General features: G+C 40.6%; 2 protein-coding genes across 8 annotated transcripts in view; one reads left to right on the top strand and one right to left on the bottom strand.

The window, feature by feature from the left end:
* The window catches only part of LOC127452145 (ubiquitin carboxyl-terminal hydrolase 36-like), a 35,114-nt gene extending 19,263 nt beyond the window's left edge, over positions 1-15,851 (bottom strand). For all 5 annotated transcript variants that reach the window (XR_007899204.1, XR_007899205.1, XM_051717387.1 and 2 more), the window contains exons 1-13: positions 15,734-15,851; positions 7,289-7,550; positions 6,785-7,006; positions 5,480-5,590; positions 4,954-5,056; positions 4,805-4,872; positions 4,572-4,642; positions 4,371-4,453; positions 3,958-4,069; positions 3,730-3,870; positions 2,296-2,396; positions 2,073-2,208; positions 1,355-1,708 (exon numbers count right to left, since the gene is read on the bottom strand). Coding sequence is in view for 3 of the 5 variants with exons in the window: in XM_051717387.1 (XP_051573347.1) it covers positions 1,355-1,708; positions 2,073-2,208; positions 2,296-2,396; positions 3,730-3,870; positions 3,958-4,069; positions 4,371-4,453; positions 4,572-4,642; positions 4,805-4,872; positions 4,954-5,056; positions 5,480-5,590; positions 6,785-7,006; positions 7,289-7,541 (1,755 nt within the window). In the remaining 2 variants the exon portion in view is untranslated. The remainder of the gene's footprint in view (positions 1-1,354; positions 1,709-2,072; positions 2,209-2,295; positions 2,397-3,729; positions 3,871-3,957; positions 4,070-4,370; positions 4,454-4,571; positions 4,643-4,804; positions 4,873-4,953; positions 5,057-5,479; positions 5,591-6,784; positions 7,007-7,288; positions 7,551-15,733) is intronic.
* The window catches only part of LOC127452154 (gastrula zinc finger protein XlCGF8.2DB-like), a 467,064-nt gene that overhangs the window by 179,885 nt on the left and 260,087 nt on the right, over positions 1-27,092 (top strand). The gene's annotated exons all lie outside the window — the stretch shown is intronic.

Below are 27,092 nucleotides of genomic sequence, written 5' to 3'. Positions count from 1 at the left end.
AAAATGGAGACAGGGTGTTGGGCGCCCAAGGCTCAACGATGCGCAAGAGCAACGAAGGCTATCCCTTCTGGTCCGAACAGACAGAAAATCTACTGTGGCACAAGTCACAAAAAATATCAATGATGGTTACGGGAGTAATGTGTCACAATACACAGTGCATCGCACCCTGCTGCATATGGAGCTGCGTAGCCGCAGACCAGTTAGAGTGCCCATGTCAAAAGTCTACTGTCAAAAGTGCCTACAATGGGCACACGAGCATCAGAACTAGACCTTGGAGCAGTGGAAGTTGGTTGCCTAGTTCGATAAGTCCCACTTTCTTTTACATGACATGGACGGCCTTGTATGTGTGCGCCATGTACCTGGGGAAGTGATGGCACCAGGATGCATTGTGGGAAAATGACAAGCCGGTGGAAAGTGATGCACTGGGCAATGTTATGTTGGGAAACCCTGGGTCTGGTCATTCATGTGGACATCAATTTAACACGTGCCACCTACCTAAACATCGTTGCAGACCAGTTACACCCCTTCATGGCAATGGCATTCCCTGGTGGCAGTGGTCTCTTTCAGCAGGATAATGTGCCCTGCCACACTGCACACATTGTTTGGGAATGGTTTGAGGAACATGATACAGTTCAAGGTGTTGCCCTGGCCTCCAAAATCCCCAGATCTCAATCCGATTGAGCATCTGTGGCATGTGCTGGACAAACAAGCCCGATCCACGGTGGCTCCACCTCGCAACTTACAGGAGTTGACAGATTTGCTGCTAATGTCTTGGTGATAGATACCACAGGACACTTTCAGGGTCTTGTACAGTCCATGCCTCCCAGGTTGATGCTGTTTTGGCAGCACACGGGGGACCAACATCATATTAGGCAGGTGGTCAAAATGTTTTGGCTCATCAGTGTATATGTTCTCTTAGAATGATGTTTGAGATAAATAAACTGGCCTTGTTTGCCTTCAGATGTTCTTAAAGATTACTTAAATTTTAGGAGCCTTAAGTCCCAGCTCAGTAAAGTGATCTACTTATGGGTACAGTCAGAATATTATAACTAGTCCTATAGAAAGAAGTTATTTAAGTTTAGTTTGATTTCATATAGCACCTAAAGTGAAAAATTCAGTGTCAAATTCAAAAGGTTCTAGATGGTGAAATGATGAAAAAGAATTCCATTTCATGTTTACTTTGGATATCGGTTAAGTAATTATTATCTTGAACCGTATATGTCAGCCACCACGTAAGACCACTTTTGACCCAGGAAAATCCCTGAGCTGTGGTTCACAGTGTGGTCAGTCTGAAAGAAAAAAAAAAAAAAAAAAAAAAAAATCACACGTCACCTTTAAGTTTAATAAGACTTACTTTTGAGTCAGAGGAGGTGTCTGCTGAGGAGGAGTCCGAGAGAGATTTGAGTGAGGTAGATGAAGGCAGGCCGCGGGCCTCGCTGCTGCTCCTCTTGTCAGTGTCTGGTTTGGCGAGGCCATTGGGTGGAGCAGGGGTGCTGCTACGAGACAGAGGCTGAGGTATGGGCTTCTTAACCTTCTTAAAGGGCTCCTCGATCAGTGTGGGGCCACCGGACGGCTTGGGCAGCACATGGGAGGCCGCCGTACCGTTAGACATCTTGGGCGACTGGAGCCCTAAACAATTTCTGGCTACTGGAATACCAAGACCACCATCTACAGACTGGATCTTCCTCAGCTGAGCTGGATCAAGCCTCTACAGGAATATAAGATGAAACAAAAAAATAAAAATCACTAAAAACAAGTATAAGCAATATTAGAAGTGCCTTAGCAAACACTACTAAATACATACAAAAACTGTTTGTTTTTCATGCGCTGTAGAACTGACAAATTTCATCATCCACACTGTAGAAGTTTGTCGCCAGTGCATGCATCTGCCGTTGACTGTATCACAAAGCAGTCGTACTGCACATTCATTGAACACGTCCGTATGGGCTTGTGCTCAAATGAGTATACTTTGAAAGGCTTGCACACTTGACTGCGTGGAAAAAAAAAAACAAAGTATACCCTAGCCTTTATGCCTTTGAAAGCATCACATTTCTTGTGTCAGGTGTGTGTACCTTCGTAACCTGTGGTGAAGACGGCGGCCCATTGAGTGTGCTCTTCTTCAGCTGCTCTGGGGTTATATTAGACCTCCCAGAATGCACAATGTTTTGTTTTGTATTTAAAGCATCGGTATTCTTCTTCTCTGGAATCCTACCAAAAAAACATGCGTTTTTAAAATAAAGACATCTCTACATACTATTATAAAAGGAACAACAGATGAAAGAGCACAAGTACTACCTCAGGTAAAAGAGGACGTAAGCCTGCTGATTAAGGACAACTTTGATGTTACTGGAGTGCACCATGGAGTCGTTCATCTGATACCACAGTCCATTACTGGCCTGTGTGTAAAAAAAAAAAAAAAAAAAAAAAAGAAGATACGGTTTGCATCAGCCAAGACAACTAAGTTAACATCTTCAACTCTGCAGACCTGCCGGCGGCTCCAAAAAGGGGTGCTATGTTGTGAAAAATGTTTACACTTAAAATGTTAAAGTCTCTGAGTACGTAAGTTAGGCATATGAGGTAATGTTTGAAAGCTTAGATTCTGAACATTTCATAATCATCACTTCTGCATTTGTTACATAAAATAACAATATACGGCCTGAAAACATTTGTGATGCAAATCACCTAGAGGTCATGTGGTAGAAATAATAAGTATAAAATCTTTCAAATAGCACTTAAATAGACAAATCATATATCAAATGAAAGCTCTCATTCTCAGAATGCGAGTGCACAGTTTATTGTTGTTGCTCTAATACCACAGTTCAAAAGATTTTCAAAACAATCACAAAGTGAAATATGATTTCTGTAAGACATGAAATACAAATGTCTCTTATACGCCGATCACTGCTGCTGTAAGCCCCATATTGCTAAAAACTTTACTTCTGCTTTTACCTTAGGCAGTTTTCTAAAAAAAAAAAAAAAATAGCCATTCCAGCAGACCAGCAGGAAAAGCATGCTGAACAAATCATCTGAAATACATGTTATTGAATATTGATAAAATGTTATACATCATTGCAAAGGGAAGGATCTCAGCTTTCTTATGACAGATTAAGCTTTTAGTCCACTCAGAGGCTGAGATTTTAGATGAAACAATGGGGGTGGTGCCTGAATTGAAAATTAGACAATGTCTATGGACGAGCACATCTGTGAGGGCTAAAATGTGTTAGAGTGCCACCGACATCTCAGATCAGGATTTTGTGAAGGAAGGTGATAGAGGAAAAACAATTATTGTACTTGCAGCCATCTAGTGGAATACAATAAGACTTTTTGGAGGGAGATGGAGTGAACAGAACCAGAATTACATGATTAAAAAGTTAGGACAATAATATATATATATTGTTTTTTTTTATTCATAAGATTGTAAACATATACAATATTTATGAATAATTGGGGTCTTTTTTGAAAGAATAAACAAAAATGCTCCAGAGTTGAAAAGGCTTATAAAAACCTAGCAGAGTATATGTAGAATAAAGCCGATTTTCTTTTACCAGTGAGGTTTGATGTTATTAACATGTCACCATATTATGGGAGTCAATCAAATATATCTGCTAATAGTTTATTTTGTCAACTATTTAGTACACTAGCACTTAGATTCCCAATAAGCTAACAGACACTGACTAAAAGCCTATATTATTTAGATTTTATAAAACCAATTCTATTCACTGCTCTCACCTTGACGTAGCAGTAGTAATGTCCAGCATGGCAGCTGTACCCTGAGTGCACAAGGACAGCATAGAGGCCATACATCACAGGATCTCCAGTGCTCTGCGACATGTATGGCCGAATGTTCAGGAATTCTGGGTAGCCAACATCCTATCAGAAAGCATCAATGGAGAAATTAGTGCTTTGCTCTCAGGCTAAGAGCATGTTTGGGTCTCAGTGGAGCGTTAAGGCGTGTACCTTGGTAATTTTTCCTCCACTGAAGTTGGCGAAGCGTTTAAGTGACAGAGTCAGCACATTTGATGTTCGGTGAATTGAGAACCGCTTAGTTGCTGGAACCTTTTTCTTGCATCTTAAGCACAAAAACAAAGAATGATGGAACATTTTCTTAATGGCATGCTCTGGCATTGACAGAATCTGACTGGTTTTGAATTATTTTTAACATGTTGCTTCTTGGTTGCTAGGGTGTTCTGAGTGGCTATGCACCAAAGTTTAATACTTTGGGTTAGGAGTTTTGGGGGGGAAAAAAAAGGACATACAGGCAATAGTTTCATGATTACTACATGTTGACCATGCAGAGGTGTGATTTCGAAAGTTTACACAATACAGTAAAAACTTCTGAAACATTGAGGATATATAGGTGTATAACTCACTTGGCACACATGTAGGCATTCTCGCCACTCAAAAAGTCAGGCTTGATAAACAGCTCCAGAGCGCGGACAATGTTAGCTGCTTGCTAAAAGAGAGAGCGAAAGAGAGAACTAACAATATTCAGAGGAGTTTTCTGTCCAGAACACAAGACATTCATCTTTTTAAAAAAAGATGAGGGTCAAAGTCTGACTTTTCTGTCTCACCCGAATCTCTAGAGCGATGTCTAGGTTTGGATCATACGTATCTGACACACTTTTACAAATGGAGCACTTCACTGTAAAAACAGCAAGAGAAATGTTTTAAGAACACGTTTTAACAACAAGGCTTTACTTTTAAATGTTTAAGCGCTGTTTAAATGTCATTTGATTGAAAAATACTTCCTTAGACCTCAATGTATCACAATAGCCTTGAAACTGATGTGGTGCTTTGTGCTTACCTCGTGACCTTAAATAACCCCCAAAAATCTGGTGGACGAGTGTGGTGGCCTGTGTCTGCCTGTCTAGTCTGTAAACAAAATGGGTTAGTTAATACTCTTATCCAATAAGACAAACCTTTACAGGGCAGTAACTCCAGTACTGATCTTACTTTGGATATCCATTTAGACAAGCTTTCTGCATGGCATCAATGGTGTAGCGCAAAAACTCGTGAGCATCCTCTTGGCTCCCAAACCGGAAATGGCGAGCAATTTCTGAAGGGTCAGAAAAAAAAAAAAAAAAAAAAAAAAAAAAAATCACATTATTTCAGAAGTCACCATACCATAAAAAAATATTATTTAATAAAAAAGCAGAAGTGGCTGGTGAAAAGGAGGGGCAAAAGGAAATGTAAGGAAATAGGGAAATAAAAAGGAAAGAGTAATGACCAAAAAAAAACATTTTGTTTTGTTTTTTTTCCCCAATGAAGAGGTACAAAGCATGGAAACAACACTCCTAATAGTGTCTGGGAACTCAATCTCATGACTCAACACTTAGCCAGAGGCTACCATCATTGAGTCTGATTAATTTCTGCACTTCCTGTAACTGTTAAGTTATCTGACTCTTAATGACGTGTAAGTGTTGCATTACTCTCAGAGACAATGGTGAGAATTTCAACAGCCATTATAGGAAGCACTTACTTTTCAGGTCTCGGATGAAAGATACAGGTTTTATGGCATTGCCCGTGTTGGCAAATGCTTGGATGATATGGTTCTGCATTACACAAATCATGCAGAATCCAGACTGGTGACCTGCAGGAGACACAAAAGGGTTTTACATCAGATTGTCATGGTTTTTCATAGTGAAAGCTGGGACAACATATCTTGAAGAATTCTGATCTACTTTAGACATGTTTGTTAATCCCGTGTCTTTTATGAACCAATATAAGTTGTGGAAAAAACTCTCTACACAATAATTGAGCGCAAACACTTCTAGTGATGCAAGCTTGTTACATTCCAATTAATAATGGAATTCAAGTTTGTGTTGCATTCTCGGCATTGCCACAAGGGGAGCTGGCTGCTGTTTTCAACAGGTTTATAGTAGGGCTGTCGATTTAACACGTTAATTCAGTGCGATTAATTATATAAAAAATAACGTGTTAAAAAAATTATGTCCCCGAACTCTAATATGGAATATTCCTACCATCTGTGCAATTCAAGCTTAAAGTGCCACCTGTTTTCAGCAGGGGCAGTAAGCGAAACTCCAGCTGTATTGGCAATGCGCAGCTGTACAGAGAACAAACCTCCTTTGAGTTTTGCGATTTGTTACATTAACACAAGAACACACATTGGTCCTCATTCATGAAACTTTCGTAAATGTGTGTGTAAATTGGGGAGTAATATGTGCATGTAATGGATCTTCCCGAAACACGGGAGTACACCCCAGATTTGTTAGTTTAACATATGTTAGTCAATTCCAAACATTAACATTAATAGGGTGCATGCTCATTTACAATTATCAAAATCAACATGCATCAAATTTGCCATTTAATAAAGCCATCAGACTCAATAGTAAATGCATCTATGCTGAACAGAAATGGCGTGATTTTTACATGAATTGTGCTCAAACCAGAAATGATGCGTGTCCAAATTCTGCAGAGTTTTCTATACACACAGATTATGTATGGCTATCAATAACAGTAATTGCACTTAACTGACAGCAACTTACCATCATCATAGGTTCTTGCTGTCATCAAACGTTCTTTTGTGAATCAAAGAGGTTAAGTACATTTTGTTTGTACCAACTAACATTTTGAATATACGAAAACTTATAATAGGAGGACATTACGAACAATTTACACAAAACTTCGTTTTGCTCTTTCATGAATGAGGCCCATTATGTGTGAAACTGGACTGCCCACTTACAGTGCACTGGCAAACCATTAACATCAGCATTCATGCATAGACTATGTTTCTGGTATAATAATGAGTGAAGTGGTTGCTCACAGGATCGGCTGTGCTCCTTCGACAGGAGGTAGTTGGCCAGTGGTGGGGTGTAGGTGAGACACTGCACAGTGGAGTTGAGGAAGCAGGTGTTGCCCAGGTTGTGGAGTCCGGCTCCAACCCGATACATCCGCTCCCACTTCATGGAGAGCTTGTTCCCAGGGAAGAGCATCTTCTGCGGAGCAGGGATCCCATCACTCTGCCCAATGCTCAGGTTCTCCAAGACTGCCGGAGAGATGAGACCAGTTACAGGAGAAAGGTTCATATCATTGTGTTAATTAAAATAATCTTAAACTAATGAGAGCCATCTGACATAAAATTTCGATCGGTGGGGAGGCTCAGCCAAGAGCACTTTACTTTTTCTGAAGAAAATGTGAGCTTTGCTTGCCTGTGAAAAACTCTCCACCACAATGCTAGGGTGGGTTGTTAGAAGCTGAAAAGAAAAATAACTATTGAGAAATGTGTCGAAACAGTGCCTTGTATGCCGTGAGAAGAGGTTTGTCTTACTTTGTCTCTTAATCTGAGCGGGCTCAAGTGGTCTATGTGCTGCTGCCCCATCATTCTTGGGATTCAAGATCACGTATTTTGTCTTAAGGGTCTCCAGCTGGTAGCTGAATCCTTTGCTGGCTGGTTCAAACTCGATCTTCTGCAGCAGCACTTTCTTGGCGGACAAAGCCAGCAACTTGTTGAGGTCACCTTCATCGCTGGAGTCCTTGCGACCCGGCTTCAGGGCCTCTTTGAGCTTGTCAACTATCGGCATTATGCATCACTGATGGGGAAAAAACATGGGTTTAAGGGTTACAGCTTAGAACATTAGAAAAAACTTCCAGGGTTCCATTCTTCAAACGTGTATTACTTGGTAAAACTTGGAGTAAACAAGAGCTTTTTCCATTCTTTAAAACAAGCTTCAAGGGAAAAAGAAAATTCTGTAATTACTCACTCCTTTATGTTATGCCTGTATGACTTACTTTTTTCGATGGATTTCTCAAATTGACTGATAGACGCAACTTCTTCTAGAGCATTTTTGCCTGATGATAGTCTCTTTAATGTTTAAGGTTTAGTCTTTTATGCACTGTTGTTACAGCAAAGCGCTGCATTAACAATACATGACAAAACGATCACTGTTGGACATTAAATCCTCTGCTGTGAGTAGTGTTCCAGTTTTTTTTTTTTATTATAAAGTCTTTTACTGATTCTGTATGACACTGCTTAAAAAAATAGTTATGATAAAAAGGTTTAAACTGCTTGTTGTCGTGAACTAGATACATACATGCGTGTACATGCAATATTATCTTGCAGTTCTGCGCTTTTGAATGCTCAGCTAGGATTGTCCTGAAGCACTCCAGTTACACTGAAGTATGAAGTACTGATAGGCTGATAAATCGGCCCATATTTAGCCTTTTTGCGATTATCAGCATTGGCCAATAACCGTGTTTGCTTGGTTGATTAACAGAAGTGTTAACAATCCCTTGTGTCAATTCCAAAATAGATGTCAATGGATAGTCAACACTTTGTTTTTATAAACTTTTTTTTTCCTTTTCAAGTTTATGCAAATTTGACTTAAAGTAAAAATTTTTTTACTTTAGAAATAGTGTACATCTGATTTGCTATTGTTAAATTGTATTATGTTTATCAGCATTTAAATTGGCCATCCTGCTCTCTAGATATCAGTATCCACATCGACCGGTGAAAAACCCATTATCGGTCGACAACTACATTGAAGAGCGTCATTCTGCATTCAGGATGTGGATAAGCAGTTTTGTGCCTTGTATTGAAGCCTCTCTTATTTTTTACTTCTCTTACTTTGATAGTTTTGTGCAATAAGATGTTATAGTTATTTAGCCTGTTTATTTGTTGAAAATCTGTTAGTCACCATTTTGAAGTGCTGCACTTTGCATCTGCATATCCTTTTTGGAGATATGTAGAATGTCTGAGCTGTCAAACTACAACTTTGGTGTTCCACAGAAGAAAGAAGAGTAAATGACAGCACTTTCATTTTTAAGTTCATCCACCTGTGTTATAAGCAACTTCTCCAACTTGCTTGCAAGCAGACTATTCCAGTAGATATACCACATTTTTACCAAGTTATAATAAAACTTGTGCAGCAATTATTCAAAGAATGAGATCAGTACATTTGGTTGATATAAGGAAGAGGAGCAATGCGTGTCATTTAGCCACAAACCAGTCTGTGACAGCTCTTATGACAATAACCTGGATGATACACTGCCTATAGCAGCACGCAGGATTTGTGAACTGAATTCAATAGGTAACTGGTTAAGACTTGGCAGCTATCCAACCAATTCTGTAACAGCCACAGTGTAGCTACTAGGCAGAAATGTGTACATGTGGTAATATCAGGCATTGTTGTCATTATTTCGAATTAAGATAACACCCCAACATCGCTGTATGGCTGCAATTACTTAGTATACTACAATTAATATTTTCCAGCCATGTCTAAATGTTCTATGTACAATGTATTTTTTTGCAACACATCCGTTGTGCCCATGAATACAATGATAAATCAGTGTTTAGATGAGTCTAGGCCCAGACAGAAACACACTTTTCAGGCATTTACTTTGCCGATTTTGTTCTATGAAATATTATGGAATGAATTTTAACATGGTAAAATGTGTTGTTAACTTTAGCACATTTTTAAAAAGTACAAAATGTGCTTCAGTACTACAATCTTAATGGATTGCTGAATGTATTATCAAATCAGCTAATATATAAACACTCAAGATGAGGAAAGTATGTGAATTTTCTGTGGAACAGATTCCGTATGGATAACAATAACAGTCCTAAATAGCGAGTTTAGCGGAGACTGAGGGGGAACCAACATTTTTTTTAAACATTACAAAGCCAACAGAGATGCAGTTCACCAGTAAATAAGTTGACGTCATGTAAATCTAATTAAAATGAGCATAAATAAATTTTACGTGGTCATTTATCATTTCAATTATATCATATTAAATATACATTAAAATAAGCTTAAATGAAATTTAGAGGACCATTTATCAATAAAACTATACTGTACTACATATATTTAAGTTAAAATTAGCATAAAAGACATTGTATAAAGCCTAGATAGCCAGATGATCTCCAGATCTATTTTTTTTAAGGACAATATTTAATTTGGTGCATTCAGGACACAGATGAGCAATAAAGACCGAGTTCACAGTGCTTGGGCTTACTCATCAGGTCTGTTGCCTGACGTTTGGAAAAGAGCAGCAGCATGGAGGCTGCACATGCATCAAAGCCACAAGGGCAGACTAACCTTCATGTGCGCTTGCGATTACTGGTGACAGAGCCCTGCACGAGTTGCATTCAGCTCACAGCAATGATGTAACAACTGCTGCATGTGCAGCTCCTGTGCATCAAAATTTCCTGACTCTGTTAATAACCTTTAAATCCAGACTGAAACATGTCTATTTAGCTGTGCATTTACTGACTGACTGCACTGGATCATTTTCTTTATGTATTCTTTTTCCTTCTATTTTTAACATTTTAATAAATGTTTAAATAATAAGTATTTATTTTAATAATTTTTTCTTATTTTTAATTTCATGTTCTTAAATTATTTTAAAATGTATTATGAATCTTGTATTTGCTTTATCTTTATGTAAAGCACATTTTGAATTACCAGTGTATGAAATGTGCTAATATTTGCCTAATATTAATCTTTTCAAAAGCAGGTCTTAAAATTATTTGAACATTTAATAAAATAAAAATAATAATAATAAAATCAAAACATTTCAATCAAATTTATTCAGCTCTGATGGGGGAAACTTGAAAAATCTCAAATATGTATTGAAATTGTGGATTGGGTTATGAAGTTTTCATGTTATAATGATTATTTGCCCCTTTCTGATTTCTTCTGTTTTTGTGTATCTCTCATACTAAATTGTTTCTAAAATCTAACATAAAACAAAAGCAATCTGAGTAAACACAAAATACAGTTTTTAAATGATAATGTTATTTATTGAAGCAAAAAAGTTATCCAAAACCAACTGGACCTGTGTGATTTGCCCCTTAGTTACTAAATCCCCAAATCTATGAAACTGCATTCATAATGGGGTTCTGCTGGACTAGACAAACCCAGGCCTGATTACTGCCAGCCCTGATCAATCAAATCAACACCTAAATAGCATCGTGTTAGCAGCATGAAGTTGGCTAAAAGGTCTCACCCAGTAGCACACTATGCCAAGGCCAAAAGAAATTCTAGAAATGATGAGGAAAAAGGTGATTGAAATAAATCAGTCTGGGAAGGGTTACAAAAGTATTTCAAATGCTGGGGGACTTCAAAGAACCACAGTGAGAGCCATTATCTCTAAATGGAGAAAACTTGGCACAGTAGTGAACCTTCCCAGAAGTGGCCGACCTTTCAAAATTCCTCCAAGAACACAGCAACAACTCATCCAGGAAGTCACAAAAAAGCCAAGGACAACATCCAAGGAACGGCAGGCCTCTCTCGCATCGGTCACTGTTCATAACTCCACTATCAGAAAGACACTGGCCAAAAATGGCATCCATGGAAGAGTGGTGAGGCGAAAACCACTGCTAACCCAGAAGAACATTAAGGCTCATCTAAATTTTGCAAAAACACACCTTTATGATCATTAAACCTTTTGGGAGAATGTTCTGTGGACTGATGAGTCAAAAGTGGAACTGTTTGGAAGACAGTGGTCCCGTTAAATCTTGTGTAAATCAAACACCAAATTCCACAAAGAGAACATCATACCTATGGTCAAGCATGGTGGTGGTAGTGTGATGGTGTAGGGATGCTTTGCTGCTTCAGAGCCAGAGCGACTTGCAATAATTGAGGGAAACATGAATTCTGCTCTCTACCACAAAATCCTAAAGGAGAACGTCCGGTCATCAGTCCCTGAGTTGAAGCTCAAGCGCAACTGGATTATGCAGCAAGACAACGATCCAAAGCAAAGAAGTCCACCTCTGAATGGCTCAAAAGAAGCAAAATTAAAGTTTTGGAGTGGCCTAGTCAAAGTCCTGACTTGAACCTGATTGAGATGCTGTGGCAGGACCTTAAACGGGCAGTTCATGCTCGAAAACCCTCCATTGTGTCTTAACTAATGCAAAGAAGAGTGGGCCAAAATTCCACCACAGCATTGTGAAAGACTGATCTCCAGTTATCATAAATGTTTGGTTGCTTTTTTGCTTCAATATAAAATATATATATTTGAAAACTGTATTTTGTGTTTACTCAGGTTGCCTTTGTTTCATGTTATATCTCATTTGAAGATCAACATAGATTTTTGCTGATGACCAATAGTTCCAAAAAGCAACTATCGGCACGAACTTCTACCATGTTTTATGGACATGCATCATGCTACTTCCATGGTTTTCCTTGGAGTACCACGCAAATACTGTATCAAGGGTACATGAACGTGGTAATCATTAAATAGCATTTTCATCTGCACCATGGTGCAGTACTTTTTGTAGGGGCAGGTTAGCTGCCACTGTTGTCAAAATATTAACTTAAATTTGCTTTAGACCCTGTATTAATTTAATTCATAATTTAATTAATTCCATTACTTTTTCAGTTGTTCGTCTTTACTGGATAAGAAATTTTAAAAATGTGTTTATGCAGATTGTCCTTGTGAAGAGCAACTTTCAGCCAATGAAATATTTTAAAGCTATAGACATTTCCATTACTTTTTTAGGCCTGAAGCGCACTTTTAAAATTCTCCACACAGCAACTGTAACTGTGGTAATTTTATATTTTCAACTGGTTACTGGTCTTACATCTCTTTTGAGTGGGACGTGGGAGAGGGGGTGTCTTAAAACTGAGTTGAAAGTTCATTGGTTGCTCCCACGTTTCAACTGTCCAATGGAATTTTTAAACTCGACTATCAAATGGATAAAGAATAGCCAAAGTAAAATAAAAAAGAAAAGCCATTGGCAAACAGATGAAAAAAAGCAACTATTAAATTAATAAAGAAAAGCAATTGCCAAATGCTTTTTTAAAACAATTTAAATGGTGCATTTAGAAATTACTTATTAATGTGCTATTTTATTGTTACATTTAATTTAATCTTAAACATTAAATACATATTTATTAACGCACAATTTTGTTGTTAAATATAATTTCATTTTTAAACATGAATTAAATAAATGCATTTAAATGTGTCTATTTATTGGTCCATGCAAAAACCTGTTTGCAGCTGTTAGGTTTCACATTTTCCCAATGCTGACATAGCGCTGTTTGGGCAGAGTAAAGTTTACATATGTGGCTTGAACAGCCAGATGCATTTACACTTAACCGAGTTTTGAATGGAATGCCTCCGGAGGTGGTTTGAGTGATCGGATTTATATAAGTCTCGAATACGTCTTGGAGGCCATTTACACCTGGTCTCTCATGATCAGATAGCTATCTGATATGTAAAAATGCATGAAGTGACCAAGTGTAAATAAATATCCCCAGTAAAATGGCATGTGTACACACAGATGAACTGCTTTCACACGTGAACATAATTAATAAACAATATGAGAGGCATTTGTGATCAAACTCTTCAAAAACTACTACAAGCAGTGGGAAAGCATATCACAAGGCTACAGGACATTGTCAAGGTCAAGTCTGATATTCTGATAAAAGGATGAATCTCACCAAACCTGTCAAGAACATGCTCATGTCTTATTTCACAACTAAATAGAGCTTTTCAAATTGTAGTGCAAAAACCCGGAAGAGAATAAGCATTTTCAAGCCATGGGTTCTCTCTGGACTTTCCTATGGGTTTTTATAATGGCACTTTGGATTTATGAGTAAAACAAGGTCTGTAGTAACATTATTTGAAGATACTTGGACGTTTTGTTCTATAACATAAATTACATAAAGTCATAACCCAAGTGAATTTTCAAGCCGTCATGTGTTTTGAGAAAGTATGTTGCTAACAAGTGTCTATATAAGGACTACGCCAGTTGTGGTGGATTTAGTCCTTATTTAACTACTTGTTAGCAACATACATCTTTTAAAAACACATGGCGGCTAAAAACATATTTTTTAGACAATATTAGGCCATTTCTACCCCAAATTCTAATTACCCTAACGCATAAAAAAAATTGCTTTCTCATTACAATATTGCAAAAAAACAAAAAAAACAAAAACATTATTTCTAATGTTAAGTATTTACACATCATAGTAGTATTTACTGTACTTAAAATATTCAGGGTTCAATACAAGTTAAGCTCAATCGACAGCATTTGTGGCATAATGTTTATTACCACAAAAATTAATTTGGACTCGTCCCTCTTTTTCTTATAAAAAAAAAATTAAATTAAAATAAAATTCATAGTTACAGTTAGGCACTTACAATGGAAGTGAACGGGGACAATTTTTTGGAGGGTTTAAAGGCAGAAATGTGAAGCTTAAAATGTTATAAAAGCAGTTACATTAATTCTTCTATTAAAACTCATGAATTATTTGAGCTGTAAAGTTGTTTAAATCGTCATTTTTGCGGGTTACAGGGTTTACATGTTATGTCGTCATGGCACCAAAGTTGTAAAATTGGATACAACTTAAAACAGAAAAGGTTATCAAGTGATTTTATCACACTAAAATCATGTTAACACACATATTGTTTACATCTTGTGGCTATACTTTTGAAACAGTGAGTATTTAAATGTTTACAGATTGGCCCCATATACTTCCATTGTAAGTGCCTCACTATAACACAGATTTTTGCATTTTTTAAAGAATGGACAAGTCAAAATTAATTTATGTGATAATCAACATTATGCCACAAATGCTGTCGATTGAGCTTCACTTTTATTGAACCTGGAATATTCCTTTAATGCTGATTTACTAAATAAAAAAAACAGACTGTAAAAATACTGCATTAGAATAATGATAATCCCCAATAAAAATGGAAATTAAAACCTGAACAAACAAACAAAACAATGTATTTTTAATATGTACTATTAATGTAACAAGACTTTAAGGGGAAATGTGCTTTATTGTCATGAGAAAACATCACAATACACAAAAATCTGAATGGTCCTTAAAAGGAGCTTAATTGTCCTTATTCTAAATATAAATCATTTATTTGTCTCCTTTTGATTTTCAGGTGAAATTTGGCCTGTACATGTTTTTCGTAAGATTCACCAAAACACGTGTTTTCACTGAGGACTGACATTTGACCTAAACATACAGTCCACAATATTATTTTAATTTCAAAACTGATTCATCTGTCTAGCTGTGGTGTTTCCAGCCACGTTCAGTCAGTCAGCGTATCAAAATACGAGTTTTATTCAATGTTTCGTGTGAAACAGGTAAGTTTATCAGTTTCTGAATTGTCATCTCGTGAGCAGCCTACAAATACAGCCGTTTCCACCAGCGTGCACCTGACTTCGATTAGAGCAAACCACTCATTTAATTTCATTTATTGATTCCTGCTTTTATTCTAAGCGTCTTATAACACATCTATTACTGAGGTTTACTATATTGATCAAGGACACCATGGTAATAGTTTATGGATCAACCCTGCTTGAGTTTAAACCAACAACACTACAGTTACTCGCCCAGTCTGGTTACTGTACGTTACTCTCAGAGTAGAGAGTGTGTTTTAAGCTAGTAGAATACGTGAAACAGTCGCTGTTTTGAGCGCATATGAGCACTGAACAGCTGATAGTCACACTAGACACGAGCTAACAAGCTAGTTTAGCATCTGCTTTAGTGTCAACAGGGCTGTTTTTATCGACAGTCCCCGATATTCGCGTACTGAAAGATCGTTCAATCTGGCGAGCATAATCACGGCCAGTTGGATGTTTCAGGCTGATACAAGACGCTCCACTTCCTGATCTGAACCGCTTCATAAAGCGAACGTGGCGCTATACTGCTGCAATGTGCTCCTCACCCTGCTGTACGCAATTTCTCGACAGTTCACTGAATTGCGCACATTACCCTCCGTTAAAAGCATGCAAATAACACGATGTACATACCCATCCGTGAACCAACGCAAATCGTTTGATCTACTTCGATGTTAAGACCGTATTCCGCTGCAAAGCCTTCATTTTGTTACCTTCTTTTCCCCATGCTGCATTATGAAAGGGCGTGTATTTGCGTGACTGACGTTATGGAGCGGCCAATCACTCTTAAGGACGGTTATGACGACATACTTCATTCATAGAGCGAGCGTCCAATCAGAGGGCAGAAATCGCTTGCCATCTGGATTATTTTTTTATTTTTATTTTTTTGTGTTGTTTACTCACCAAGGAGGATGCGGACCAAAGTCTTTCTAGCAGGCCAGTCCACTGTCGGCCATCTTTGGAACGCTCTCGGGAGGCTGTTTCCAGTCATGTAAGTGCAGCTCCTATCTACTTGAATGGGGAAAGACCGAAATCCCAAAAACTGTTGGTCAAGATTACGATCAAAGAACATATTTCAAATTAGCAATAAAATCTAGCAATACTGGTATATAAATAGTGATTCTTTACCTCATATTACGCTAAAAAAAAAAAAAAAACTCCCTTTCCCGGCTTGTATAGCTAATGCGCATGCGCGTTCTAGAGTTGATTGGCTGGCGATGTCTGTATCTAAAAGGTGATTGGCTCTTTTAACTGTAAGGCGGGACTTCCTTCCTTTCCTTTTCCGTTGACTGTTGGACGTTCAGAGCTACTTGGTTGAGCTTTACAATTTCTCCCATTCATTTCAAATGAAGTGGCCAATCTCTGCCGTCTATGATGCCGACGGAGGCTGCCCGACCTTCACTGTGAATGTGTGTATAAAGGTTTGGTTGGACACACTAATCAAAGATGACGATTTTAAATTATTAAATATAAAAAGACCTTAAATATGATGACATGAAAACTGAACGAGATTTTATTAAAACTGGCAGATTCAAACTTTTTTTTTTCTTTTGATCATATAAAGGTCCCATTAAAACTGAATTGGAAACTTTTTACAAGGCCTTCATTATATATTTTGTTTCTTTTCAGGGGCCTTTTATGTATAGATGTTCCTGTGTTACCCATGTCCCAGACTTTCAATATTAAACTATATAAATCAGTTATTAAAAATACGAATTATTATACGTATAAATCTATGACAGAATAAAGAGTGACATAAAAATCTAATCAAATCAAATCACTTTTATTGTCACACAACCATATACACAAGTGCAATAGTGTGTGAAATTCTTGGGTGCAGTTCCGAGCAACATAGCAGTCATGAAAGTGATGAGACATATACCAATTTACAATAAACATCAGATTTACACAACACAATTAAAGTCTAATATACACATAATTACACATAACACAATATACAAATAATAACATACACTGTACAGTATACAATACACACAATACAATAAAAAAGTATATATAGTATATATAGAATGTACAGTAGGTTGTATTGTACTGTATTGACATTCAGGCTGTCGGTTGATAGTAAGTTGTTAAGAGAGAATATAATATAATAATAATATAATTTATGACAATTTACCGTGAGATATAAGAGTAATAAAGTGCGGTGCTGATGTATTTTGATCGTGGGAGATCAAGAGTTCAAAAGTCTGATTGCTTGGGGGAAGAAGCTATCATGAAGTCGGCTGGTGCGGGTCCTGATGCTGCGATACTGCCTGCCTGATGGTAGCAGAGAGAACAGCCCATGGCTCGGGTGGCTGGAGTCTCTGATGATCCTCCGAGCTTTTTTCACACACCGCCTGGTATATATGTCCTGGAGGGAGGGAAGCTCACCTCCGATGATGTGTCTGGCAGTTCGCACCACCCTTTGCAGTGCTTTGCGGTTGTGGGCGGTGCTATTGCCATACCAGGCGGAGATGCAGCCAGTCAGGATGCTCTCTAAAGTGCAGGTGTAGAACCGTGTGAGGATGTGGCGGTTCATTCCAAAATTCCTCAGCCATCTCAGGAAGAAGAGGCGCTGATGAGCCTTCTTCACAACGACTTCAGTGTGGATGGACCACGTGAGTTCCTCAGTGATGTGGACACCCAGGAACTTGAAGCTGGTGACTCTCTCCACTGGTGCTCCATTGATGGTGATGGGACTGTGTTCTCTTTCTCTTCTCCTGAAGTCCACCACAAGCTCCTTTGTCTTACTGACATTGAGGAAGAGGTTGTGCTCCTGACACCAGTGTGTCAGAGTGTGCACCTCCTCTCTGTAGGCTGTTTCACCTTTGTCAGTGATCAGACCTACCACCGTCGTGTCATCAGCAAACTTAATGATGGCATTGGAGCTATGTGTTGCCACACAGTCATGTGTGTACAGAGAATACAAGAGTGGGCTGAGAACACAGCCCTGCGGGGCACCAGTGTTGAGGGTCAGTGATGAGGAGATGTTGCTGCCTATTCTAACCTCTGGTGTCTGCTTGACAGGAAGTCCAGGATCCAGCTGCACAGTGAGCTGTTTAAGCCCAGAGCCCGGAGTTTCTCATCAAGCTTGGAGGGCACTAGGTGTTGAATGCTGAGCTGTAGTCTACAAACAGCATTCTCACATAAGTGTTCTTTTTTTCCAGGTGGGAGAGAGCAGTGTGTATTGTAGATGCAATGGCATCATCAGTGGAGCGGTTGTTGCGGTAAGCAAACTGCAATGGGTCAAGTGAGAGAGGCAGCACAGAGCAGATGTAATCTCTGATTAGTCTCTTAAAGCATTTGCTGATGATGGGGGTCAGAGCAACAGGATGGCAGTCATTTAAGCAAGTGATTTTGGATTGCTTTGGAACAGGCACAATGGTGGATGTTTTGAAGTATGTGGGGACTACAGACAAAGAGAGGGAAAGATTGAAAATCTCCGTAAAAACACCAGCCAGTTGGTTCGCGCACACTCTGATGACGCGGCCCGGAATGCCGTCTGGACCCGCGGCTTTGCGGATATTCACCCGTCGGAAGGATCGGGTTACATCCGCTACAGAGACGGAGAGTGAAGTAACCTCTGTAGCTTCGGCCGTGAGAGCTCTCTCCGTGAGGGCGGTGTTATTTCCCTCAAAACGAGGATAAAAAGTATTTAGCTCATCCAGGAGAGAGGCAGCGGTGTTCATGGCGGAGTTTTTATTCCCTTTAAGTCTGTGATGATATTAATTCCCTGGCACATGCTTCTAGAGTTGGTGGTGTTAAACTGTCCTTCAATCTTGTTCCTGTACTGGCATTTTGCTGTTCTTTTTCGGAGGGCATAACTGGCTTGTTTATGCTCCTCCGCATTCCCAGAATTAAAAGCAGAGGTCCGCACATTAAGTGCCGCTCGAACATCGCTATTAATCCATGGCTTCTGGTTCGGATAGATCCGTATTGTTTTGGTCGGAACGACGTCCTCTACGCACTTTCTGATGAAACACGTTATGCTATCAGCATAAAGCTCGATGTCGTCATCAGAGGCGGACCGGAACATCTCCCAGTCCGTGTGATCAAAACAGTCTTGTAGCGTAGAGTCTGATTGATCTGACCAGCACTGGATCGTTCTGAGGGTGGGTGCTTCCTGTTTCAGTTTCTGCCTGTAAGCGGGTAGAAGCAGAATGGAGGAGTGGTCTGATTTGCCAAATGGTGGGCGGGGGAGGGATTTATAGCCATCCCGGAAGGGAGAGTAGCAATGGTCCAAAACCCGGTCCCCTCATGTGTTAAAACTAATGTGTTGGTGGTATTTTGGTGCGACTGATTTGAAACTGGCTTTGTTAAAGTCCCCGGTCACAATGAACGCGGCCTCAGGGTGCGCGGTTTCCTGCTTGCTTATAATCCCGTACAGTTCCTTGAGTGCCCGGTCTGTGTCGGCTTGTGGCGGGATGTACACAGCAGTGATAATGACCACTGTGAATTCCCTCGGTAGCTAGATTGGTTGACACAGAAGCATGAGAAATTCCAGATCAGGAGAGCAGAAAGACTTGATAGAATGTACGTTCCTCTGATCACACCAGGATTTGTTGATCATAAAACATACACCACCACATCTGCTTTTACCTGAGAGGTCTTTCGCTCTGTCCGCTCGGTGCACGGAGAACCCCGTGGGTTCAATGGCTGAGTCTGGAATCTCTGCAGACATCCAAGTTTCTGTAAGTCAGATAATGCAGCAGTCCCTCGTCTCTCGTTGGAAAGAGATCCGCGCTTTCAGCTCGCAGAGCTTGTTATCCAGAGACTGAACATTTGGCATTAAAATACTGGGTAGCGGGGGTCGATTTGCACGGTGTCTTACTCTGATGAGAACGCCGGCTCTGTTTACCCTTTTCCTCCTGTTTTTCCGCGGCCGGGCAGCCCAGACAAAGGGCTCCGCTGGTGTGTTTGTAAACAGCGGGTCGGCATTGAGGAATTTGAAGTCCGGTTTACGGTGTGTGATTGCTGAACCAATGTCCAAAAGTGTTTGTCTGTCGTAGACAATTAGGCAGACAACATCTAAGACAAAAAACATAAGAATTGTAAACAAAACAAACAAAGCACTACCATGTTGTGTTGAAGCTCGCAACGCAGCAGCCATACTCGGCGCCATCTTGAGCCTTTTCAATATTTATTGTGTGAAAATTATTTCCATCAATTTTTCAAAACGTATGACTGTCCCACAGTTGTGGTGTCATTTCCACCACACCAAACAATTTTCCCAGTTCCTTTTTTTAAATTTTTTATTTATTTTATATATATATATATATATATATATATATAAGTTAGTGTACTTGTTTACCAAGTCGACAAAAGTGTCAGTGAAGAGCATGCTTGAGATGAAATGTGACACAGAAAATTCTAGTAAATATAAATCTATATTCTTGTAAGCAGAATATTTTCATCAGGCTTCATTTCCAATCAAGCAGTTATTTTGCCATATTGTTTTAAAAGTGTGAAAATATTGTTTATTTGGTTTTTAGGATATATATATAAAATGTTAGCTATGAAATTGGCCTCAGCAAGACAAAGGTGTCAGACATTTTATTTCAAAAACAGGTAAATATTTAATTTCCACAGAATTCTATTAAACAATTATGCTGGAAATGAAACTGTGGTGGGAATGTACATACATAATTTAAGATAAGAATAAAAAAAATGACTTTGATAAATGACATGCTAAATCTCCTGTGATGCACACCGTTTGACAGACAAATGACTATATATATATATATATATATATATATATATATAATATAATATAATATATTGATATTAAGAGTGTGAATGTCCTTTTGTCGTGCAGATGACCGGGGTTTGATTCTTCCTTTTGTCCCACTTTTTCCCATCCTGTTCTTGTCTCCACTTTTAATATTTCCTTTAATACTTTCATATGTGCCCTCTGACTTGGAATAGGATGCTGCTAGATATGAGGTCCACATATTCTCATATGCTTCAGAGAAAGCATATGGAGCTGTGGCATACCTAAGGTCAGTGGACAAGAGAGGTCAAGTGTACCTGTCCTTCATTCTGACTCGGTCCAGAGTGGCCCCTAAATGCTTCCACTCTATTCTACGATTGGAGCTCTGTGGAGCTCTTGTGGCAGCCCAGTTGGCCAGATTGCTGGAAAGAGAACTCACCTTGCCGATAAAGACTGTGGTGTTGTGGACAGATTCTACCATGGTCCTTACCTGTTGCACTCCAGGTCCTGTCACTGGGCCTGGCGCTATGTGGATTCATAGAATAATCCAGCCAATGAGGCAAGACTCTAAGTGAGCTTACAGAGCAAAACAGATGGTCCCAAGGACCTCCATTCCTACTCCAGGGGCTACCTGGCCAGTGAATCCAAAACTTGAACTCACTAATGACAGCACTGAGCTACTTAAGTCTGCCTTCTGCAGCGCCACCACAGTGCCCCCAAATGCAAACCTCTCTGATGACTGAAATCACAACACATGGCAGGAAGTCCTGGATAGCACTGCACAAAAATCCAGGTAAACTCCACCATCGAGTCTTCTCAAACAGAATATTATTGCCGAGCTGAGATCATTGTTCTTAAGCAGGCCCAGTAGAATCCTTCCATAATGACTATCAGTGCCTAGTCACCAGGAAATCAGTGTCCTCAAGGAGTCGCCTTCTTAGTTTAGTCCCTGAGCCTCCCCGGTTGCCCACAACTGCTCCGGGTTGCCTGTCGGAAATGGTTGGCTGAGGGGACCCGTGGCACCGTGGGCATCATTGACCTGGTGGTACTGGAGCAGTTCATCGCCCAGCTTCCTCATGGTATGGCCGAGTGTGTCCAGTGCCATCGCCTGGTGTTGCTGGAAGAGGTTGTCCAGCTGGCAGAGGACTACATGACAGTGTTTCCAGGAGGCAGCAAAGCAGACTCTTTTTCTCTCTCTTCTCTCTCTCTCTCCCCTGCATCTCAACTCTCAACTAGAGTAGAGGCCGTGGTTAATTCCCACCTCACCCATCCACTGATTTTGGGAACGAATTGGCCTGGTTTTAAGAAACTATTAAGGGAAATATGTGTGGGTGGGTCCTGTAAAATGTTGTCTTGGTGTGTGACGTGCGATGCTATGGCTGGAGAGGCATTGCCAGGGCCTTCTACGTCTGCTCCGCGTCATGATGATTCAGGGGAGACGGTTCCCGTCCTCGGGATTCTCTGAGTCTCTCAAACACGCGTTTGACCAAGTAAGAGTAATCGATGGTCAACAGCTCTGACCTGATGTCGCACTCACATACCCATATTTTTCAATTATCAAAGATAGGTTGTATCGAGTGACACAGCACACTCAAGCAAAAGAAAATACAACCCAATTGTTAGTGCCGAAAAGCCGTCAGGAAACTCTTTTCCAGGCGGCTCACCATAATCCAATGGCTGGCCATCTAGGTCATGAGAAAACACTCAACCGAATAATGGCCGTTTTTTTTTTGGCCAGGCATTCACGGGGACCTTCGCAAGTGGTGTGTGGCGAATCCACCAGTCACCCCAAAAGTGCCATTGCACCCTCTACCGCTAATCGAGGTCCCCTTCAAAAGAATTGGTATGGACCTCGTCAGGCCATTAGAACGGACCGCACACGGGCATCGCTTTGTATTAGTTCTGGTGGACTATGCAACGCGATATCCAGAAGCAGTGCCCCTGCGCAACGTCTCAGCACGTAGTGTTGCGGAGGCAGTCTTCGGAATTATCTCCTGAGTGAGGATTCCAAAAGAAATCCTCACTGATTAAGGCACTACCTTTATGTCAGGAACTCTACGCGAACTATATGAATTTTTTAGGTATTAAATCAATTTGCACCAGTGTTTACCACCCACAAATGGATGGGTTGGTGGAACGGTTTATAAAACCTTAAAAAACATGATTCGTAAGTTTGTGCACGAGAACGCTAGAAATTGGGACAAATGGCTCGATTCCCTGTTATTTGCAGTATGAGAGGTCCTGCAAGCCTCCACAGGGTTCTCCCCATTCGAGGTGCTGTACGGGTGCCGGCCGCACGGTGTGCTCGACGTTATATGGGAAGCTTGGTAGGAGGGACCTTCAAACAGTAAAAATGAAATTCAGGATGTTCTTGATCTTAGAGCAAAACTCCACACTTTGGGTCAGTTAACACAGGAGAATTTGCTCCAAGCTTAGGAATGTCAAAGCCAGCTGTATGACAGGGGCACTCAGCTACGGAAATTCGTACCAGGAGATAAAGTGCTTGTATTACTGTCCACCTCAAATTCTAAATAACTCGCCAAGTGGCAAGGACCCTTTGGGGTCACACGGCGAGTCGGAGATCTCGATTATGAGGTTAAGTGAACAGATGGGGTGGGGCACGTCAAGTTAACCATCTCAACTTCCTAAAATCATGGAGGGAGGCGGTCCCTGTGGCCTTTGCAATGGTAGTTCCTATAAGGGTGTAGCTCTCATCACCCCGGTCCCATGTGGAGACCACCTCTTACTGTCACAGCTCACAGATGTGGCCAAGTTGCAAACAGAATTTGCGGATGTGTTCTCGCCTCTCCCCGGTCACACGAACCTCATAGAGCACCACATTGAGACCACCCTGGGTGTGGTGGTTTGTAGCTGCCCCTATTATCTTCCTGAACACAAAAAAAGGTCATTAAGGAAGAATTAGAGGTGATGCTTGATATGGCCATAATAGAAGAGTCAAACAGCGATTGGGCCAGCCTGGTGGTTCTGGTACCTAAGAGCGACGGGATGGTATGGTTATGTGTAGACTATCACAAAGTGAATACGGTGTCCAAATTTGACACCTACCCAATGCCTTGGATTGACGAATTGCTCTATCGGTTGGGCGCGGCTGAATTTTATCGACACTGGATTTAACAAAGAGTTATTGGCAGATCCCTTTTACTTCAATCTCCCGAGAAAAAACTGCTTTTTCCACACTTTTCGGTTGTCACCCTTCCCTTCGGTTTGTTCAGTGCCCCGGCCACGTTTTAGCATCTCATGGACAAAATTCTCAGACCCCATATGGCATATGCTGCTGCATATTTAGGTGACATTATTATCTATAGTAATAACTGGCAGCGGCATATGCAACATCTGAGAGCTGTCCTGAGTTCGTTACAACGGTCGGTGCTCACGGCCAACCCGAAGAAGTGCACAATTGGGTGGGTGGAAGTTCGGTATCTGGGGTTCCACTTGGGCCATGGGCAGGTGCGGCCCCAGGTTGACAAAACTGCAGCAATCATGGCCTGTCTGAGGCCCAAGACCAAAAAGGAGGTGAGACAGTTTCTGGGGCTGGCTGGCTTCTACTGAAGGTTTGTGCCTTAGTTACTCTGACATCACCAGCCCACTGACTGATCTTACTAGAAAGGTGGCCCCCAATCCGGTCCAGTGGATGGAGTCATGCAAACAGGCTTTCCTAAAAATAAAATCTGCGCTTTGTGGGGGGCTGCTTTTATATGCTCCTAATTTCTCTCTCCCCTTTATTTTGCAGATGGATACATCGGACAGGGGGCTGGGGGCAGTGCTTTCACAGGAGGTGGAGGGGGAGGAGCAACCGGTGCTGTACATTAGTCGCAAGCTCTCGCTGAGATAGACTAACTACAGCACCGTAGAGAAGGAGTTTCTGGTGATCAAGTGGGCCGTCCTCACTCTCCACTACTACCTGCTGGGGCGGGCCTTCACCCTCTGTTCATATCACGCCCCACTCCAGTGGCTCCACCTCATGAAGGATACCAATGTGCGGATCACCTGTTGGTAACTGGCACTTCAGCCATTCAAATTCGAGGTGATCCACAGACCAGGGGCGCAGATGGTTGTGGCTGAATATCTCTCCAGAAATGGGAGGGGGGTTGGGGTTAGCAGGCTGGATGCTGCCCTGGCCTGAGTCGGGCGGTGGGGATATGTGGTGATGGGGGCATGGTCGTGTGTCTGTCTGCGGGAGAGAGAGTGTGGTAAGGATCATCACCTGGTTTGTAATTATCTCTAACACCTGTTTCTCGATATAGTGATGGCGGAGGGAGACTTAAAAGCCGCACCAGCACATCAGTTGGAGAGAGAGAGCCCTGAGAGCACAAACTCGAAGCTTGCTGAGTGTATTTGTTATCTGATTGAGTATTTGAAAAATGTCTTTGTTATCTGATTGAGTGTTGTGAATCTATGTGAATTGACTGCATTATGTCACCCCAGAACGTGAGGTAGAAAATAATGACTCCTCCATTGCCCAAGAGAACCAATCTTCTTACAGGCTGCTTTGGACCACTGCCAGTTAAAGTTAGGAGGCGCACAGAGAAACTTTGGGGAATTATCTTCAAGTATTCAACCACCAGAGTGGTCCATTTGGACCTTCTCAGTAGGCGCTTTATCTCTCAACGAGGCATTCCAGCTGAAATGTGGTCAGACTAAGGATCAAACTTCAGAGGAGGAGCAAGGGATCTATAGAAGCAGCTCACTCATCAGAGGATCTGCTTCCATTTCAACCCCCCAGCAGCCCCACAGTTCAGTGAAGTGTGAGAAAGAGAAGTATGCTCTGTCAAATCTGCCCTCTAGACCAACATAGGAGCTCAACCAGTGTCAGAGGAGGTCCTTCTAACAATCTTGTTAGAGGTGGATGCTATACTGAACTCAAAACCTCTTGCCTATGTGTCATCTGATGTTTCAGACAGTGACCCAGTAACACCAAGTAGTCTCCTCAAGGAGTGGTCAGATCGTTCTTTATCCCAAGTGGTATATCCAGAAACTGAGTTGATAAGTCGCAGATGCTGTAGGCACTCACAAATACTAGCCAATCAATTCTGGTCCAGATTTGTCAGTGACTACATCCCCACTTTACAGACCAGGTAGAAATGGCAGTTGTCTCCTCCAGACTTGACAGAGAAAACTGGTGTCATGATTGTGGACCCACAGATACCTAGGTCTCTATGGCCCATTGGCTATGTCACTATTATTCAAATTCACCGCAGTATTGACTGCTGTTCGGTCAGCAGATGTAAACATCAAAGACCAGGTTTACACTCAACCTGTAGCACGGTTGGTGATCCTACCAGCTCTGCCAGCTGGAGATGAAGGCACTCCAAGCCCAAACTGATTTGAGTCATCTTTTTAGTAGGTATAAAGGTGCTTTGCACCTTTGAGGGTGGCTGTATAAAAGGCTCCAGAAAGAGACTTTTATTATAAGACTCGTATTTTGATACCTCCTTAATCTTGTTTTAGTTACTGCCGCTAACTAATGAGTGTCAGCCTTGAGCTGAGTTTAATGTGTGAGCAGTGGTGTTGTAACAAGAGAGTTTTGCTGTGTTGTTTAAAGAGTTAAATAATATGTAATATAATATGTAATCTGGATGTGTGTTGGTGTTCTATTGGATGCCAAGTACCAGGAATTGACCATAAAACTATATCAATACACTTGGAAATTGAAACTCCTGCCTCCTCGTTATTTGTGTCCTGACCGACACACAGGGGTGTTTACTGCTTAATCTAACTGTCAGCTTAGAGTCAGTGCCTGGCAGTCCTTTACCTCTCCAACAACTACTTACAATAATAAATAAAAATTGATATAAAAGTTTTTTCCTTGCAGTGATTTGGTCACAGTGACAGAAAATGTTTGATCCAGGTAAAAATTAACCATGGTTTTACTATAGTAATACTGTAATGACCATTTGTAGGAAGCCATTAATGCAATTTACCATGGGGTTACTACAGAAATACAATGTTAATATAGTAACAATGTTTAATTGTGTGGTTATAATGATTTTACTACAAACTACCATGGCGCTATTATGGTTACTGTAGTAAAACCATGGTTAATTTTTGTAAGGGAAGGTTAGGGTAAGGTTTAGGGGTAGAGGTTGGTGTAGGGTGTCTGTGGGACTCTAAATAAACACAATAAACATATTGCAGTGATGCTACTAAACTGTATGTTAGTACTTAATTAGGGGTGTAAATAGCACCTAACACTATGTGCACTTGTTAAGAAGATGCTTTTGGTTGCTATTTACACAGTGCAAATAACCTCTGCCTTTTTTA

Source organism: Myxocyprinus asiaticus, chromosome 14, assembly GCF_019703515.2.
Source record: "Myxocyprinus asiaticus isolate MX2 ecotype Aquarium Trade chromosome 14, UBuf_Myxa_2, whole genome shotgun sequence".
Lineage (NCBI taxonomy): Eukaryota > Metazoa > Chordata > Actinopteri > Cypriniformes > Catostomidae > Myxocyprinus > Myxocyprinus asiaticus.
The sequence above is the reverse complement of the archived record's forward strand: the minus strand, read 5'-3'. Positions and strand labels throughout refer to the sequence as shown.